Raw genomic sequence first — 20,759 nt, forward strand, 5'->3', positions numbered from 1 at the left:
CGAACCTCAGATCTCTTGATAAGCGCCAAGCGTGCTGACCATTACACCACAAAGGCATGCTTAGAAGTCGGGAGAAATACCTTATAACCTTCAGTTGGGGTTCTTTTTAAGTTATTAATGCCACATTTACTATTATATTACTTACATTAAGTTATTCATGCCACATTTACTATGTATTACTGTATAATTTGCTACTGCCTAAAGCTGATTAAGTTAAGTCACTTGAACTGTTTGAGTTATAACATCAGATGGAAGTACTCAGATAGGTTATTTGAATATGACAAAGCACATGAGGTTATATGGCTTGTAGTACTTAAGAAATAATTTAGTCAATAGTATTCTATTTTCTCTGCTCATTTAAATTGACCTAAGCAGTAGCTGTAGTGGCGATAACAGTCTTACAGATTTTTAAGTCAAGCTGTTTAAAAAAATTAATAGATGAAGCAAGCTAAACTTAGAGATAATTATAAGAAACAAAATATAAATATTCTCCGATAGATTAAAAATTTCGCGGGCTGCCTATAATTACTGCTGTAATTTACCAGAGCTCCTTATCTTGTCCCTTAACTGTAACAATATTCTTTATTTTTAAATGCTCTATCAAACACAGACCTATAATGCAAAGAAACTCTCAGATCAACCTAATATTCTTTTTACTTAATTCTAGTTGAGAAAAGGAAACATTAATAATTGCTATACCGACGTAACAAAGCAAAAAGACTCTGTCAGTACGGCTCATCAACGGCAGACCGGTTAAGTAGCTGAACACTGGTAATTCGACTCGAATTCAGATCCTGGGTAACGGCTAAATGTATGGGCGTTTGGTTGTGATTTGCATTGATTTCCCTATGTGTGAAGTCTATACGAATTAGTTTTCCTCAGAAAGTCCTCAACGAAGTCACACCTTCCTTCAGGCAAATAACCCTATCGTGCTTTGCCACAATCAAACACACGAATTAGACCAACCTGTTTGTCATTATAATTGCCAACATGTATGACAGTAGTCAATTCCGAAATAAAAGGAAAATTATTTCTTTTGCATGTTCTGATTTCCACAAAAGAAGCTGAAAGCAGTAAGAAACTTGAGTGGAGGTATGAAAGTCGATACTAGCCACTAACCTATCTGTCAAGCCATTAATTAGATTTATAAGAGATCAATAACTCTTACCCTTCGGTGTGGTTTCCTAAAGCAATACTAATTCAACTGGTCTGCAATAGAAGGCTAGTTCTAGAAGATTTATTCATACATCAGAAGAACTTGGATATCATGGCAAACACAGCTAAACCTTCCCTCAGGTAGGCAAAATGTTGGACGCTTTCGACCGGGAATAATTCATGATCTACTCCCTAAATAAACAACGGTTTCTCATCGGCCGAAATAGATCAGAGCATCAGTAAGAAACGCGCGTTTTTGTAGAGTATATAGCCAAGGGTCACCGCATACATTTGAGTAAGACATGTTTTCTAATTTCTAGAGAAATTCATGCATTGTTTTGTTACTGCTGTCACTTACATAGCATGTTTGAATTGACAAAATTCTGTCACGAGCTCGTTTAGGGTCTTAGTAACATGTTGGTGAAGAAAACGATGTATTTTTATCACCCTATAGCATAAAAACGAGAAAATCGTCGGTAACTTTCGTAAAATTTTCTATATGCTATGTGCAATGCTCGTATGCATTTCCGCAAAGCTCAGTTGTATATTAACGAAGATAAAAAGATTTCTTTTAAAAATTGCACTTTTTTTTAATTCTGCTTTTAACATGAAGAATTTTTCTCCAGATTTAACGAAACTCACAGAAAGCCTGAGAATATTTAAAAGAAACATTAAACTGAAGTTTGAAATGAAAACAACGAAACTTTGATAAAATATTATCATTTGAAGGAAAGAATTTTCAATTGCGAATTCATGAAATAAATCGAATTTTTAATTTCATAATTTGATGTCAGCTAGTACAGGCAAATTACATAAGCACTCTAGGTGAATATCTGTCAAATGCTGGAAGATATCGACGATATAGTGAAGTGTACGCAATTACTTTCAAGAACTAACTGTATGACAAGGAAATTTTACATAAATTGTTTCATTGCTTTTGTTTGGCTTACTTGATTAGGGCAAAGCATTCGAAGGCTATCTGCCTAAGGGAAAGGGTACCATTGTAGAGGAGTTTCTAAGGTTTGGTTTGGTTTACTTAATTATGTAAAAGCACACTAGGGCTATCTGCCTAAGGGAAGGGATGCCTTCGTGCCTTCGTTTCTAAGGGTGGAGTAGTGGTGTATTTAATTATGGCAAAGCACACTAGGGCTATCTGCCTGAGGGGAGGGATGCCTTCGTGGAGGACTTTCTAAGGGAAACTGACTCGTATACACGTTACACATGGGGAAAACCACGAAAACACCCATGCAGCCAGCCCGTTCGCAGGATTCGAACCTCGAACCGAACTACCAGTGTTCAGGGACTTTACCGCTCGGCCGCTGATGGGCCGGACTTTCCAAGGAAAACTAACTCGTATCCACGTTACAGATAGGACGAATCGCGAAAAATATACATGCAGCTAGCCCGTTCGCCTGGAATGAAGCCTGGTGGGCTTTAATTACCTATTTCTTTCAACGTTTTTTAGGTTTTACGTTTTTCATTTTACCATCAAACAAGTGTTTTATTTAAGGAATTTTTCAAGTTGCTTGCATAACAACAAGTAGGACTTTTTGCTTATTTAAATAATACTGAAATAGTTCACTTGCAGCAAAAAGGTGTCTCATAAATTAAGGATATAAAAATTTATGGAAAGCTACTTATCATTTAGTTATTTCCAGAAAGTAACTGCGCTACAGCTCACTACATTGTAGATATATTCCTGAAATACGTTGCAATACGTAAATGACTATCCAACAATGAAAGAAAAAAGTTGATATAATTCGCGCATGCGTAGTTTAAAATCTTCTTTATTTAAAACTCATATCTCCTCCAATAGTAAATGCTTCCAGTTCAAATTTCAGTTTCCTGTTTCGCTTGAATGGGGTAACGTTTCCTGCAACTTTCGTTAAATTTTATTAAAACTCTACGTGAAATTACACACCACCACAGGAAAAAATGGGTCAAGAACCTTATTTCTTTATTAATATACGCAACCTCATTAATTTTATGAAAAAAAACATATAAACATTGCAAATAGCACATAAAACATTTTATGGAATTGAGAATTTCCTGGGTTTTTTATGACGCAAAATGATAAAAATATTTACTTTTTTAATTATTTGTTGTTGTTTCCCTAAATGTAGTCGTGATTGAATTTTCATTGGAAAGTGTGAGTTGAAGCAGGTTTTTATGTAGCCGTAGTTACAGAAAAAGTTGTAATGGATTTCTATATAAGGTTCGGGAGAAAATGTCTAAAATCCATGTGTCCGCTGAATTTTGTCTATGTAGTATATCAAGGGACAAGGAAATGAGACATTTCAGATTAGAGTCATCATCAATGAGGCTTATGTAGCGAAGCGTGTTATAGAAGTAGTTTTGCAAGAACAGTTTCATATATCTAAATGACATTATTGATAAATTTTTGAAAGCATCAGAAAATTGTTTCATGTTAATTTAAAATTGTGTTCTACAGAATGAAACTTTAGAACGAAACTCATTAAAAGATTAGATGAAGGGTAAGTCCGCAGACATCATTAGATATGTCGGACTAGAGAACGTGAAAATTCGAAAATTAGCCGTGTCTCGGAGAAATTCGAGCCAAGTATCTATCAGTTGCTAGTTGAACATATTAATCACTTACGTGACGAAAGCGCTAGCGAGGAACTTGCAATTATTATTTATAGATTATCTTTTCTAAAGACGTGAACAAGGTTAAAGATATTTTGTGGAAGATAAGCATGTCCAGTTCAAGATTATAATCGACAAATGTCTTAGAAAAAGATTATTAGCCCAAATGGGCGTTAGCCCAGAAGGGCTATTAGTCTCAAATGGACATTTTGCTTTGAACCACTTTAAATGTCCAAATCACTTTTCAAATTGTTGCTACCAAATATTATCGCCCTGAAAGATTTTTATTATATTATTAAATTTAATATTTAAAGTAATTAAATAATGAAGAATATACATGAATGTATGTATGTATCTCGGACTGTGAAAAATCAACGGTACCTAGAGTCACTAAATTTTGAATAACACAATCTTCCACCCGAACATGGCCACCTGTAAATCCGAATTTGTAATTTGTAATTTGCTTTATTGTCTATTTTGTAATACTTTAACAAATTATTGATTAAAAAAACCTCAATTTCAAAGCGAGTAATAGCAACATTGTAGTGAATAAACCATTTTTATCTTCAGTGCGCAAGACCACCTATTGGAAATTCTAAAGAAATGCTGTTTTTAAATATTTTAGCACAATGTGACTTTAGCCCAAATGCTCCTGAAACGTTTGTGTGTCTGTAAATAAGAAAAAAACGCCCTTTCGGGTGTAATATAAAATCTGGAAGCTTTCAGATTTTTTATTATTTATTTTAAGGAACTCTGACACAGATGAACCTTCTTCAAATATTTGGCGGCAGTATTGATACTGTATATCATATAAATGGAGAATGCTAAACAAATTATGAATAACCACGTATATTGTCTTTACATAAAATATTGTATTAATATACTAAATATTTTTGTACTTCTTAAAATATAAAAAGTTATTCTATTGGATGTTTTGGATTTGTGTTTCTTAATGCTATAAGAAAAAGTTTCTGAACACCCTGTTTTTATAGAATATGTTCTAATATATGTCCTGAATTCTAGATTAAACATAGAACAGAAACGGGAAGCAAACTTTCAAACATAGCTTCATAAGATTAAAATTTGTTATTACTTTAGAGTATTATTAATAAGATTCTCTTTACAATTCCTTTGAACAATTGGTTCCGAACTGATAATATCAATTTCTAGCTAACATGCATGTGAGCTATTTGTCCAGTACTAATGATTATCGATTACGAATAGAGTTCACTGATAATTCTCGATATAGAATGAATTTGGTAATTTGCACTTCAATCAAAATCATGTGAAACTACATGAAGTTTTTTTCCTTTAACCTCCCCAAAATTATTTACTATCTAATCTTGGTTTCTAATGAGTGAACAAAATATATCAAAATTGGAAAATACCTCGATTTCATAAGCCTAAATTTAGCAAAAGGGAATATTTAACGTAAAGAATAAGCCAATTTTAAAAACAATGTTTCCTTATTTGATTTGAGAGCTTTAAGGAGGAAGATAATTAGTTTTCACTCTCAGTTGTAGCCGTGTTTTTCGAATTCCATAAGTCTGTAAAGAAGCTGGAAAAGAACGAACTTTCCTTCACTCTTTCTCCTCCCTTTTTTTTTTTCTGGAGTTTTTGTTAGTTTGGGGACGGAAATAAGGCTCTTTGCTTTCTAAAATAATTTACTGCGCCAAAATTACTATATTTAACCATGCATGCAATAATTAAGCTGGCCATTTTCCAGCGAATTTTATAATTCAGTAGAAAGAACGGAACGGTGATGTCTTTTTTTTTTAATCTGGCACCTTACAATATTGAACTAATAGTCGTTATATGTCTGTTTTGATCTTACACTACTCCTTATGCTAAGTCTCCAGATTTTATCACAGAAACTCTTCACCTCTAAAATCATACATATAATATATTATTCTCATATTATATGTATTATTACATTATTAAACATCATTCATGCATATGCTAGCAACAAAGATTAGTAGTCATCTTCAGTTAAATAAATTTACAGTACTAAATCTTCAAAACTAGATCTGCAAATTTAGATAACTTACACTGAAGTATCTTTAACATTTTTTTCGGCATCGTATTTTAGCTGTGACTGGCAAAGCCGTACTAAAAGATATAGAATATATTTTGTGACTTCTTTATGAAAGTACGTGTGTCGTGATATCTTTCCATGAATTTTAGTCAATATATTAAAAGTATTCTAATTCGGGTATGAAGTACTAGGTGTATTTTGACATTAAAATTAAGAAATTACACCTTTCTCATGGCGTTTCAGTTTTGGAAATTCGGGTTTTCTTAGCAAACACCGTGTCGGTTAGAGGGTTAATATTATCTGTAAATTTTTGTACGATTTATGTCGCAATGCGTACATGGTGATGTGATCATATTTAGTGTCTTATAAGTTTTTCATTTCTACACTTTTCAAACAAAATTAATCGAATATGCGAATTTGGAAAATGTCTAATACGTTAATTTTTTTCTTTTTTGTCTTACTCAGATTTTTCAAATGGCTGTAACACGTCATTTGCTTAACTTGTTTGATTTCCTCAATTTAAACATTTAAGAAAGAGATAAAAATCTCTTTAGTAAATTTTAGTCTATACTCTTGTGTTTTCTGACAATGAAGTTTTAGATAAAATAGTTTTACTCCAGTAGTGCAAAAGCAGACTCTAAAGCCGCTGCAACAAAGATGCATCTTAATATCTACACAATTAATTATATCAAGATTAATTTTCCTTGCTGAACTGATCTAAATCGAACACAGCAAATGAAAGGCGATCAGGATCCAGTTATATACAGCTATGTGCATGAGTTTCAGATGAGAGTGACATGTGAACTGAATAATATTTTGAAGTTATTTTATATATGTTATTACGAGATTCTCAAAACTGGTGACACTTTCCGATTGCGTTAATGTACAACCAGCTGAAATTCATTTTTCTCTGAAGTGAGGGACTGACAGATTGTTACCTTATAAAATCAGTTCCATAAAAGGCAAAAGGCCGATATGAATAACTAGTAAAGTATCCTTGCATATTTAATTGAAATCAAACTATCTCTGTCTCGTTTTATTCTTTACTGACCTATTATATGCATGAACTGCAGATTTGTCTTCAAAATTCGTCTTATTGAATTTACTATTTTTTACGAAACATTTTTAACGATTACATAGTCGTAAGTCTGGTATGAAAGTTAGTTGAATAGAATTGTTTGAAAGAATATTATCTCAATTTATTAATCCCCAAACATAAAATTCTCTTTTCTGTCTCTCGGTGTTATTCTTAATATTTTAAAGCAATCTAAATATATATAACACCATAACAAGCATGAATCTGTAATTCTAATGCAGATATCTTGTTTATTATTTCCAGGTACCCCGACGTCAACTGGTCGATTACGGCTCAATACGCTCTCAATCTTCAAACCTTGTATCCAGCGTCTTGGGACTCCGGTTTCATGTTCAGCAACACCACCTACGTCAAGGAGAGCTTAGACTTCGATGCGAGTCGACCCTTGCGAAAGAGATACTCCGTCGCAGGGAAGATATCATATTCGAAGGGCGACACGAAACAGCTGAGCTTCAAATAGCACAAATTGCCAATTCGGGTATATATTGACTTTCATTCTTAAGTTATTGGCTGATAATGGAGAAATATTACACAGGAAAGTTTCGTGATATAACATTCTCTGGTTTGGAATACTGGGTAGAAATGTTCACTTAAAATGAGGTCAAGTTATCTGCGAAGAGCTGCGGTATTTGAAACTGAAGTCTAAGCGATACGCATGCTGTTTTAAAACTGTTTTCCACGGAATAACTAAAGTCAAAATTACGTTGCGAAGTCTAGCCCTGAAATCTGATACCGAAAATAATTATTTTGACCATATCTTAACTTCTATTTCTGAAGTTTAGCTCTGACGGAGCTTAAATAATCATAGATACCCAAATAACACAAGGATAACTTCAGGAAAGCCAAGACATTTTATGGTAACTGTTCCTCCAAGTAATAAAGTTACAATTTAAAAACGACTTCTCCTGCTAGTGATAGCGTGCCATATGAAATTCTAACACCTAACAAGTATATATGAAACCTTATATCCGTAACCACAAGAGATTCGGTCAGTAAATTGAGTTCTCATCAAATTTTAAACCATTTACTTATTGATCCCAAATGCACAGACCCTAAATATTGACATTACTTCTCTTAATCACATTTAATGTCAGAAAGGCACAGATACCACGAGATTTGCACAACAGTAATTCTCGCAACTATAGGCTATCCTAACATTAGTGTTCCAAGATTGTTAGCTAACTCTTCATAGCTTATGGACTAAACTAGTATGTGACCTAGAAAATGCAGAATGGGCAGGAAAGAAAATAGATTGGTTAAAACTTAAAAATATGTATCATACTGTAACTAAAGTATACTACTTACAAAGGAATAGTCTTTGAGCTTGATTAAAAATTCGACTAGTTTAGGGAATTTGGTTAGATGACTTCAGGGATACAAACACGCAAATGAAGGGAGAAGGCACGAAGAAATTCTTTCATAGCACGCATCTTCTGAAGACTTTCTATCTTAAATATTTACTCATTATTCTCCCACAATTAGAATAAAACTTCTCAGTCAGAATATCTCGTTTCAAGAAAGCTTTTGAAGACCTGATGGTATATTAAGCTGTTTACGATTACAAATGACTTACGCATACATAGGTGCGTAATTGCAACTGACAGAAATAAAATTTGATACTGCTTTGAAAGCGAAATCTTTGTGAGGAACACATGGAAGGAATATGTGCCATTTCTATGATCTCACAGTAATAGCGTGGGCAGAATAAAAAGTAACACACAAGAAAAAAGTAATAAAACACATAGTAAAACACAGAAAACGAGAGCGTAGGAGAGTAGAAGTAACTGGATTTATGAAATTTTCTTAATATATATCGAGATGCAAACCTTGGAAACTATGCATTGTTGGCATGTGTGAAGACGATATCATATTTGTGACAATGGAGCGCTACATAGCGTTAGTCCCGTAGTAAGTACCTTCCATATTTCTAAGGAAGTTTTCAATTTCCGGCTTTTTAATGGACAGAAATGGTATTAATAGAGACCGTTTCAAGATGCAAATTTCAGTCTATTCAGTTTTTCAAAATATATATTAATGCTCATCTTTGAAGATTAAGTTATTATTTACAGTTAAAGCTCTCGGGTGATGATGATGACCTAAACAATGAGACTCTGGTGAAGAAAGTTGGCTTATATTTGTATTAGATAAAGAAGAATATACCGAAAACATCCTACCTGTTTTGCTGTCGAACTGCAAACCCGCGGGAAACGTTATCACTCTTTTAAGGCTTTAGCTATTCCCCTAATTAATATATCTTATTCTTTAAAAAATCAGCGATCTTGTGCAAGAACGCCTTTCTGATTCCTTCCTTTGAGCTTCCGTCTGTCATTGCCATCCAGCTCATTAAATGTAAAATTAAAATTTAATCAATTAGGTAAAGAGTGGCTATTTTATTAAATTTCTGCTTTTTCGTCAAATAATAAAATAAAATTTTTGCCGTAGAACTTATTAATGAGATTTTATAATTTTGTTAATGAGTTAATATTGTGTATGCTTTTATATTTACAAAATATATATCAAATAGATTAATACATTAAATTATTGCATATGTTTTTATATTTACAAAACATATATCAAATAGGTTAATTCATTAAATTATTTATAATATATTAAACCATAAATAGAATTTTTCGAATAAAGTAAAACACTTCTCAACTAAAATGGTAGGGGAAAATAAAATAATTGAGTGAGTGAGCTGAAACTGCAGACAGCTGCTCCTTTTTCTTTGATCAATTACTTTCTTTATCTCATAATACTTCTAAATATACACTGACTACCAATAAGTATTTGGACACCTATGCAAATGACGATATCTGCGGTCCTAAGGTACGCCACGGACTCCGCCGGTATATATCGCATAGGAAACAGCATCGGCTTTAGTCGCATGCAAGATGCCTCGCAGTTCGGAGCTCTCTGATTTCGAGAAAGGTATAATTATCGGGTATCACAAATGTGGCCGATCCTTAAGGGACATATCTAGAGGTCTGAAGTACCCAAAATCGACAGTGGCCTATGTGATTAAGAAGTGGAAGGTGAGCGGTGATTGTCGGAATGTACCCCAAGTCGGCAGACCAACGAAACTGGGAGATAGAAACCGACGACTGCTGTCCAGAGAAATTTGGAAGAACCGCACCCAACCGATGGCCGTCATCCGCGAGGAGTTTCAACAGGCATCCGAGAGTATTGTTTCAATGAATACCATCCGTAAGAAAGCACATCTGCTTGGTTTTCATTGTCGTGCTGCTGCCCATAAGCCTTTGATCACAAAGTCCAACCGCGCTGCTTGGTTAATGTGGTGCAAAGCAAATCGAAATTGGACCGTAGATCAGTGGAAACGGGTTCTTTGGAGTGACGAATCAAGGTTCACCCTTTACCGTTCGGATGGCAGGGTCTGGGTCTGGCGTCTACCTGGAGAACGTCTCCTGCCAGAATGCATTGTGCCAACAGTCAAGTTCGGCGGAGGTGGAATTATGGTCTGGGGGTGTTTCTCCTGGTATGGGCTGGGACCCTTGGTCCCCATTCATGGTAAGCTCAACTCCGATGCCTACTGCACTACTCAAAAATAGTGCATACTGCACTATTTTGGATGACAATGTGCTTCCTACATTGTGGCAGTTTTACAGGTTGGACCCCTGTTACTTTCAGGACGACAATGCCAGTTGTCATGTTTCGACGTTAACCAAGGCTTGGTATGGTGCCAATGGAGTTCATCGAATGGACTGGCCTGCCCAGAGTCCAGACCTGAACCCTATCGAGAACCTCTGGGACGAGTTGCATCGCCGAATTCAGGGGTTCACTACCCGTGAAAAATCGGTGAAGGAACTTCTATGTTTTCTCCAAGCCGAGTGGAACAAAATACCACTAGCTGTTATACAAAGACTTGTGGAAAGTATGCCCCGGAGGGTCCACCCTGTAATTACCTTTCGTGGAGGCTCTACCAACTATTGATTTTGAATAAAGTTAGTTTTTCTTTTCTATCACAGGTGTCCAAATACTTATTGGTAGGTAGTGTAGTAGTAAATATATATTTTGCATTATAAAAGAATCTCACCATATCGTAGGCAAAGTAGTAAATTATGAAATTTCAGCGCAGGAGAAGACTGTCAAATATCTATGCTCTTTAATGGATCTTGTCAATTACGGGATGTCGCAAAATGATTTACATCAAAGCAAGTATTCTAATAAAAAAGTATAGCTCCAAAAAATAACGATTTCACGCCGAATGAGCAGCTTAGTTGCAAGTATCTCCATTTCTCCAGGCTAAAACGCCTCTGTTTAAAGTTCACTGCATTTCGAAATTCAGAAATAAAAGCGTCATCTTTGGGTAATTAAACAACATAAAGAAGAACTTGACTTGTTGCTATATGGCATGGACTCAAAATGGTACAACGTTACTTGAAATGAAGAGATGAATTTGAATTTATGCCAAATCGACTGAAATTACTTATCACGATTCCAGAGAAGGCGATCTGTAGTAGTGGTATTAAGTTTTGTATGCCATTCTTCTATCAGAAATAGCCTCAATTCTTTGAGACGATGGGACAGAAAAAAGAGGTATCTTTCTATTTTCTATCTCAGATAACAGTGGTTCAATGATATGCAGGCAATTGAAGATGTATAATTTCATCTTCATACTCTTCAAACTACGACGGAACAACTTGACTTTGGTGAATGATTCTATTATCATCTTTAAAGATATAGTTACTTGTAGGAGACAGTGCTTGCGCCATTGAATGGGCATGATCACTTAAAAAAGATAATGTAGTCAAGTGATATTTATTCTTTCTTATCAAATTATAATCGGACCTACTACAAACCATGACATAATTTCCCAAAGTATAATTGAACTTACTATGCTTAACTGTAAGGAAGCAGACTGAACAGATTGTAAACTTCTGTTGATGTTTTCCGTACATAAACGTCTCCTGAGATGCCAAATAGTGTGAACATTATATCAAAACAATACTTATTTCCATTAATGAAATTTCCACGGTTTATGTTATTGACACTGTTGTGGTCTGGATTCTGGCAAAGCACACGAGGCAAAACTACCTAAAAGGCGAGGTGTCTTTATGAAGCACTTTTTAAAGGATTATCGCTCGTATTTATGCATCAGGAAAACCACAAATACTCTAGTGCAGCAAGTCTGTTACCCCAGATTTGAACTCGGGCAAAACTACCCGCGTTAACGATCTTACCACTCGGCTGCAAGTGGACCCTTTATTCAGTAAGAAAGAGAATAGCAGCTTCATATTCTTCTTGTGAAGCTTTCTTTATTGTTTATGTGTTTGGAAAATGGTTTCTCTAGTGCATATTAAGAGACGCAGCCAAATTTATGTAGCAGCATTCCTTTAGACGTAAAAGTCTTCTTTAAACTCTTTAACTCCTTTTGGCTTCGTCAGTAAGGTTCGCTTTCCTACCACAACTGTGTGCCGCAGATCATGCTTTGCCGAGAATATTAAATATTCTCAGAACTTCAGTACCTCTCGATATCCTAAATAGTTTTATAATTGAACTTACAAATACACCAAAAGGTCGAGCACCATATATCTGACCAAATCACACATTTTCTTTTGGATAGTTTTATAATTGAAATTACAGATACACCAACAACTCGGGCACCATATATCTGACCACATCACACATTTTCTTTTCTTACCAAGTTTTGGAAATCTCAAATATAAATTGCAATTTTACATGCCTTTGATAATATGTATAAAATAAGTATACACAACTAACTGAGGCTACATTAATGGGTTACTGCGTAGAAAGAAAATTAACTTTTTTTAAGCATAATGCTTCCATTATTTTGTAATCCTTATATATCAAAACGGTTCTTAAGATGGATTACTTAAAAAATAATGTTATGCAAAATGTGATACCTTTTTCTTGGAAGATAGAAGATGCGTATGTGTAATCTTCTTAAAAAGCTAGGTTTGCTGAAGTGAATGGTAAGCGTAAATTTTGAGCCGATTGTCATGAAAGACCCATTTCATGTTATTTAGGAGGCCTATATAATGCATTTATTTAAAAATATTCTCAGTTAAATTATTTGACTTCGATTTTGTAGGTTTCTGATTAGTGCATTAATTCGATTTAAGAGAATGTCAGGTACTTTAACATAATGATTCGGAAAACGACCAACATAAAACAGTTTTGTCATATTTAACTCTTTCCCGCATGCCGAGAAGTTTCGCCGAAGAAATGTTGCAGCCAGGGACTGCCAGCCGTCCGTGATTTACCGTACAGGATGGCAAAAATTTGTTTTCAAGCCTAATTTACAGAATGCCTTCAAATTAGCGCACAACTTAGCATTTAACATTTCAAAACTTTGAATTATTTTGAAATGTTAAAATATACATTTTTTGCACAGTTAAGGACTTGATTACTTTATACGTTAACCTAAGTACACATTTTTCTTATACTTCTGCTATTAAAGATTCTAATTGTTTTTCCCAATAGATTATTATCTGTTAGTTACCGTTTCTTATACATCCAGCAAATCTCTTCTATTCTTATATTACAAGTGAAAAATATCACTTAGAAAAATAAATCAAGTGAACATAAAAATATTTTTAAAATAACGCAAAATATTTAACAATAATATCGATACTTATTACAGACGTCCAAATACTTTGTTTACTACACAGCTTTATATGCGAAATTATATTTGCGTTTCAGAAACACCTTCTTCTGTTTCTTATTTTTAAATGTATCTTCTAAAAATCAAAAGCCAAAAATCTTTACGCTTAAAAACGTAAATATAAATCTATAATCTGATATTGTAAAATTGTTTTGGTTGCGTATAAGCGGCTTTCTTCTTTTTACGTACAGGCGCATTGAGTGAGGATATGTGTCAGACGTCCGCGACAGTATTATTTTTTCTAGTAAAGGTAGCTATAGATACGCATCAAAACGGTAAGAATTTATCACCGTATTTATTCTGCTAGAGGTTGTTAAAGGTAAGTAAGAAATTTATATTGCAAAACTCTGAAAAGGCGGTTCACATTATACTGGACATCTTGGTATCCTGCTTTGTAAAGGAAACTGATTTCACACACTGGGCATAGACAAAACTTGGAAGGTAAGTCAGTTATGTCAAACCATGCAAAAGCTGTCTTCTCAAGGAGATTGATGACTTCGCTGAGGACTTCCTTGCATTTACATTACGGCTAAGGGATTATAGTACCTCATGGAGCCGCTCGTTCAGCAGCCGGAATGCAATAGATCCCTGAATATGCCTTCAAGTAAATGTAACCTTTTCTCTACATTATTAATGAAATTATAAGATATGGACTGTATTTAGTGAGCTGAATAAAGAACTGCATGTAAAAATATTTTACACGTACCATTTTTAAGAAATGGAAGTACATTCAAGACTAAATCTGTTTCACCATACCAGCAAGGATTTGTGAAGAGCTGGGATATATCTTCTTTGATATTTTTCTTTTGATTTCAATTTTGAAGTTTCTGCCGTCCAAGACCATTCTTATACAGCTAGGATACCACACTTCCACATCTCCACAAATACATTTTCCACAGATACATTTTCCATGGCAAAAATATCTTAATGTCCTGGTGAAATTATTCACCGTGTCTATCAATAATCTTTCTAGTCTATCAATAATTAACTTTGAAGTCAATGAAATAAAGCTTCATGGTAAATGGATTACAGCCAGTGAAAAATCACGTTTTGTGACATTTTCCACTGATAGGTGAGTAAATGACTCGAGGGAGAAATCTGTCAGTTCTAAGGGCCGTATCGTCTGGATTGCAGTTGTGCTGCCAGAAATCTTGCTTTGACAAGTGTCATGCATACGTTGTAATTTGCTGCTGGTCCATTGCCTCGTTTGCAGATTCATTGATTTCAAGAAGAAAATAATTTAAACAAGCATAGCCATTCCGTTAACGGAGATTGTCTTCCATGTTGAAAGACTCCGTTTCTAATTTAGGAAAACATTAATTGAATCCCTGGTGAAATCGTAATCAAAAGAACTCAAAAATGAATCGAATTAAACCATGTTGCTGGTAACAAATAAATGATTCCATCAACCTAGCAATGAAAGTCAATTAGCATTTACTTACAGATTTACACCCCAAACATGTATTATGAGTTTAGGAAAAACTGCAAAGTACTTCAGAAAAGAAATTCTAAATTTTATTTCCTATCTAAATGCGTAACTGAAAGGCCATTCAATAAGTAATTTACAGGAAAATATTAGTTTCACTTCAAAGAACAGGAACAAAATTGAGTACTCTTTATTTTAAACAGAACTACAAATTTAAATTTGCTTCATCGTACTTGTACATGCAAGCAAATTTTCTTGCCATCAAAAGTCACTGCTAGGGCTAAGGTTTAATAATTATATAATGTATAAGGTATTTCTCCCGCCTTCTTAGCGTGTCTTCGTGGTGTAGTGGTCTGCATTCTGGACGCGTACTCCATAAGTCTCTGGTTCAATGCCTGGCAAAGGCGTTGCTCATTTTTTATCTCTCCTGCTTCCAAAAACCTAATGACACTACAGTGGCGCCCGATCTAAAAGGGTGGTTGAGGATGATTCTCCAAATCCATGATTTGGCGACTGGGTCTTCTAAAACCCCAGTCACCCTTTAAAAAGGAGAATATATAAGGTATTTTTCCCGCCTTCTTAGCGTACCTTAGTGATGTAGCGGTCTGCATGCTGGGCGCGTATTCCAGAGGTCTGTGGTTCGATTCCCGGCGAAAGCGTTGCTCATTTATCATCTCTCCTGCTTGAAAAAACCTAATAACTGTACAAATAAACATAACACAAGAGTTTCAAATGTTCATTGCACCGAGCAAATTCAGAGCAAAAAATTTAATGCTTTGCATTTTAAAGAAACACGTTAATGTATTTTGCAAATATTCGACAAAATTTTAGATTTTGCAGGAAAAATACTGATGACTATACCATTGATAAATAATATACTACAGTGTTCAGTTTCAAGTAAGATCCAACTGAATACATTCATACAAAATAGTCAGTTTTCATAAGTTCTTAAGAAATAAAATTAATTCTCAAGTGAAGAATTAACATTTAATTTAATAAAGCACAGAAAATACACACACACACACATATATCACATACACATATATAAATATCTAATAGTGAGAGAGAGTCTCTCTATACATACAGATTCTCTCTCTATATTTACCATATAGATATATATATATATATATCTATATGGTAAATATATATATATATATATATATCTATATACAAATATATATATATAGATATATAGATATATATATTTGTATATATATATATATATATATATATATATATATATTTGTAATAATAAAATTCCATAATCAAGAATACACTTAAAATTCTAACTGTATGTTCTTTTAATTTTTAATGGCGACGTTCTCTTATTTGAAAGTACGTGGAATTAAATCCCCAACCCCGTAGTTAAGTTTTTTTTCCCGCCTTTTCTACACGTACAGATATAGAATGTTCTGGAAATATTTAAAGCGAACTGGATTGGCTGACGAGGCTGACGTCATTTCTTGGAAGCTCCGCCTTTCCAGAGGCTATAAAAGAAATCGCAAAAGGAATATCGGGGCTTTTTCTTAAATGTCATGATGCAGTAAACTTCATACAAAATATTATTAGTAGTTCTTTTTATATTAACTCCGGATATCTGATTTTGTAACTGCTATTTCTCCTGACCAATAATAAATGGATCCTGTTTTTTAAACTTATCGTCTGATAATTTAAGCTACGACTACATTTATGATTCTTCAACAATCTATTTATTCCTGACAAAAGCTGGTACATCACATATATATATATAGAGAGAGAGAGAGAGAGCATTAAAAGAACATTATAAATGTAAAATATTTTTAAATATGAATATATGGATTTTTTACATTAAAATCAATAACATTTACCAATTAAGAAGGCCGTATATGACAGAGATAATTGAGTTGTAGCAAACCAGAATTCGTGTGATCGCTTCGTGTATGCAGTTGCTTGCTCGTGTCACCATCTATTAACACTGACAAGGAGTGCTGCAGCGCAGAAACTTTCTTTGACCTCGAAGATTACGATGACCTTGGAATTTTATCCTGGGTTTCAAGGTCCGTACAGTGAATCTTGAGTACCTCCGTACAGTGAACCTCCGTACAGTTTCACTGTACGGACCTTGCTGGGTCTGTTACAAGGCAGCCGAATGCCATACCGCTAACTTTATAGAGCTTGCAGGAGTTACCGTTATTCAAATTGTTTTTTCAGAGCGAGCGTTTGATTGGCTGTCGAAATCGCTACAGTCTTATATTTCAGTTTCTTCTCTTAAGGATAAAACTCTTATGCAATTTGACTTCAGCAGCTGTTCGTTCAACAGCTGTTCTTTCATCATTCAGAAATCAGTCAATGTCGGCCGCCCTATCAAACGGATCAAAATTAAATTTATATAGTCTTGCGGATTTGAATTTTGTAACTTATCAGATATTAATTTTAATACAATCAAATTTGTTTTCTTAGTTTTAAGAATTATATTTATCTTAGAAACCCATTTGTACCTATTGTTTATTACTTCATTCGAAAATATTTAAAAATATCATTTAAAAAAAGTTCACATTCTTCATTACTTCCTTACTTCGTGCATTTATTTACAATTTAATAAACTAATGCAATTATATTTATCCTTCTGATCTCTTCAAATTGAATTTTACTATTAATAAATACATATTTATAAAAAAATTCCAAATCGAGCATGTACTTAAAGCTGCATTTATTAAAAATGCATGCAGTTATATTAACCTTTTAATGTGAAGTAACTAAAAATGGGCAAGTAAGTATCAAGTAATTTTACATTGGGGCAAAACGCCAATGTAAAATTTAAATGCAGGGGGGGAAGAAACTTTACTTTGACGAAGTTTTCGAATAAAATTATCGATTTCGAATGATCAGGAAAAATTCTATCTTCTTCTTCTTTAAAAAATAAATAAATAAATAAATAAATAAAAAGTTGCTAAACTTGTTTTTGCTGCCAAAGAAGAGAGACCGGGTCTGTTTGCTTTCAAAATAGAGTTTTATTGAAATTCTGCTCCAAATCAAGGTTGCTTTTTAGCCTAATTTGAAATCAATTTATTATATGATATATTGATTCATGACAATTTTTCTTTTTTTCAGCCATGAAATATCAAAAAACCTTAATTATATAATTTGTTGATGTATGACAGGTTTTGCTGCTTTTGTTGCCGTGTAAAACTTTCCAATGATATTTTCATTAATATGCTATTTTAATTATTTTAAAATTAATTCATTAATATGCTATTTTAATTATTTTAAAATTAATTCATTAATATGCTATTTTAATTATTTTAATTTTTCAGTACATTCAAGAAGCCTGATGTGTGTTTCCAGTGCTTCAACTTTAATTATTCTACTAGTTCTTCGTGAAATCTGCAGAATTCCTCTGCTTAGCAACGCCACATAACCAACGTTTCAAATTACCCATTACCCAGAATGTATTTTTTATTAGTAGTGAACGAAAATGAACTTTAGTTGACCAACATCTGAAAACTGACATATTTGTCAATATTTATTTCACCGAGGAAATTTTTGAAGGATGACACTTTAGAAATTACGCTTAGACTGGAAAAGACTACTTTGAACTATTGCTATGAGAGTGATGAGTAACTGAAGCCTTACAGATTTTGTGTCCTAGTACTTGTGCGATTGAGTGTGCATTTACTAGACTCTCTTACTCCATATCCATAAGCCCTTATTTAAGCTGCAAGTGTGTCTACAGCTCGCAGTATGAAGTGGAGAAATTTCTCTCAGATGTCCTGGAGTTATTAGATTTTTTTCAAACTGTCCAAGCTGTTTTGTCTGCAAATGCGTCGAGTTATACTGATTCGTGAGAAAATGTCAAGATACTCCGAGGCCTAAAATTTACATAGTATTATGAAATTTGTCGGTGCATATCTGTCTTATTTGTGTAGTTGTCAGAATAGAAACTTTTCTACTCGCCTTGTTTACTTTTCTATTTTGTGTGTGCATGGCCTAGTCTATATAATTAGAAATTATTTACAATAGTACATACATGCAATAACAAATAATTTACTTGAAATAAATTATTAAGAATTCATCTATGTTTTCGAAATCAGACAAACTTCTCATTCTATGAATGGAATCATCATTTTAACTTTTGTCACTAATATGTTTCCATACCTTTCTAAACTGTGAAGTGACAAAAGTTCAGCCTTGCAAAGGCTCGAAAATTCTTGCACAGGCTCTTGATAAAATGTAGCTTTGTGCAGTCTGCAATAACATAGTTTAATGCATATTTAATAATAGTTTATTTTCCTTCGTCTTGATGCCATTCTAATAGTAAACTTATGAAGACAAAGGGAAAATTTATTCGTAATATTTCTGCATACTTTTTCATCCCAGAATTTAGTGCTAGTTTAAATGAATAATCAGAAAAACAATTAATGAGTGGAAAAGTTCTTGTTCTGTTATACTGTTATCGAAATCATTGAATGAGATTTGTCTTTTACGCATGTATATCGTCTTTCAGTGTAACAGATCATCACCATTTTTATTTTTCCATACCCTAAAGTATTTCATTTTCATCTTTAGTAGGTACAGGTTGTTTCAATAAAGCCAATATTGTATTCAATTAATGGTTGCGTTCATTATACACTACTGTGAAACATATCCAAGTTTATCACTTGACAACTTTGAAATGTATTTTTTAACAAAGCATTGGACACGAAACATTTTAATGCATCCACCCCCAAAAAATTTCAAGAAATGCTAAGAACAGTTTGAAAAAACACTAGATTTGAAGAATATGATTAGCTTGAGTCATGTAGCAGAAACTAAGCCCTGTCACTCACTTGGCTCAACCTTAATTCAAATTTCAGCTAAAGTTCTCGCTACGTAAGCGTATTTGGGATTTTCCGCATGTGTAACGTAATACGAGTCAGCAATCAAATATTCATTAAAACTACCTGTAAAATATTTAATTTGGGTGATACTTTCAGAATAACACAAACAGCTTAGTGAAAAACGACAAATTTTCAGAACGTGCCAATTCTGGCAACCATGCGCATAACCATTTTCACGTTATTGCAAGTTTAAGCGTTATTTTTAAGCTGCGAATCAACTGGAGAGATCTACTCATTTTGTAATTAATTATGTTGCTACACATCTACAATCGGGAAAATAAATTCGTTTTATTTCACAACACATTGTAATTTTTGAATGCATACGTAATATACAGATCTGAAAACACCAAGTAGGACAAAGAACAATTTCGTACCTGCTGCTGAAGTATGTCGTTCGACGAAACTTAATTTATACTTTTCAAGTCTGAAGGGATTCGTTTAAAATTTAGAATACATTTACGTATATTTTTATTACATTTGTTTGTAGTTGTGTTACTTTTATGTATACCATAAGCTATTTCTCCCACCTTATTGGTGTGCCTTCGTGGTGTAGTGGTTCTGCACACTGGGCCGGTATCCAGAGGTCCGTGGTTCGATTCCCGGGGAAGGCGTTGTTAACTTTTCATCTCTCCGGCCTCCAAAAAAATCCTAATTTCTTTACAGTGGTGCCCGAACTAAAGAGGTGATGGATGATGATTCTCCTCACCCAGAATTTGGCGATTGGGTCCCCTAAAAACCCCAGTCGTCCTCTAAAAGGGTGTGTATATGAGGTATTTCTCCCTCCTTCTTAGCGTGCCTTCGTGGTGTAGTGGTTCTGCACGCTGGGCCGGTATTTCAGAGACCTGCGGTACGATTCCCGGTGAAAGCATTGTTAATTTTCATCTTTCTTGCTTCCAAAAATATATACCTAATGTCTCTGCAATGGCGCCCGAAATAAATAA

The 20,759-nt window shown here is 33.9% G+C and overlaps 1 protein-coding gene across 1 annotated transcript in view; it reads left to right on the forward strand.

Moving 5' to 3' along the window:
* The window catches only part of LOC118197948 (uncharacterized), a 350,563-nt gene extending 331,022 nt beyond the window's left edge, over positions 1-19,541 (forward strand). Inside the window, exons 7-8 of the mRNA XM_085809172.1 lie at positions 7,137-7,371; positions 18,256-19,541. Coding sequence (XP_085665298.1) covers positions 7,137-7,371; positions 18,256-18,359 — 339 coding nt within the window. The 3' untranslated portion in view covers positions 18,360-19,541. The remainder of the gene's footprint in view (positions 1-7,136; positions 7,372-18,255) is intronic.
* Positions 19,542-20,759: the final 1,218 nt, after the last annotated feature.

The sequence above is a fragment of the Stegodyphus dumicola genome, chromosome X2 (genome assembly GCF_044657685.1).
Source record: "Stegodyphus dumicola isolate Sdum_Otavi_A_Nest chromosome X2, ASM4465768v1".
Lineage (NCBI taxonomy): Eukaryota > Metazoa > Arthropoda > Arachnida > Araneae > Eresidae > Stegodyphus > Stegodyphus dumicola.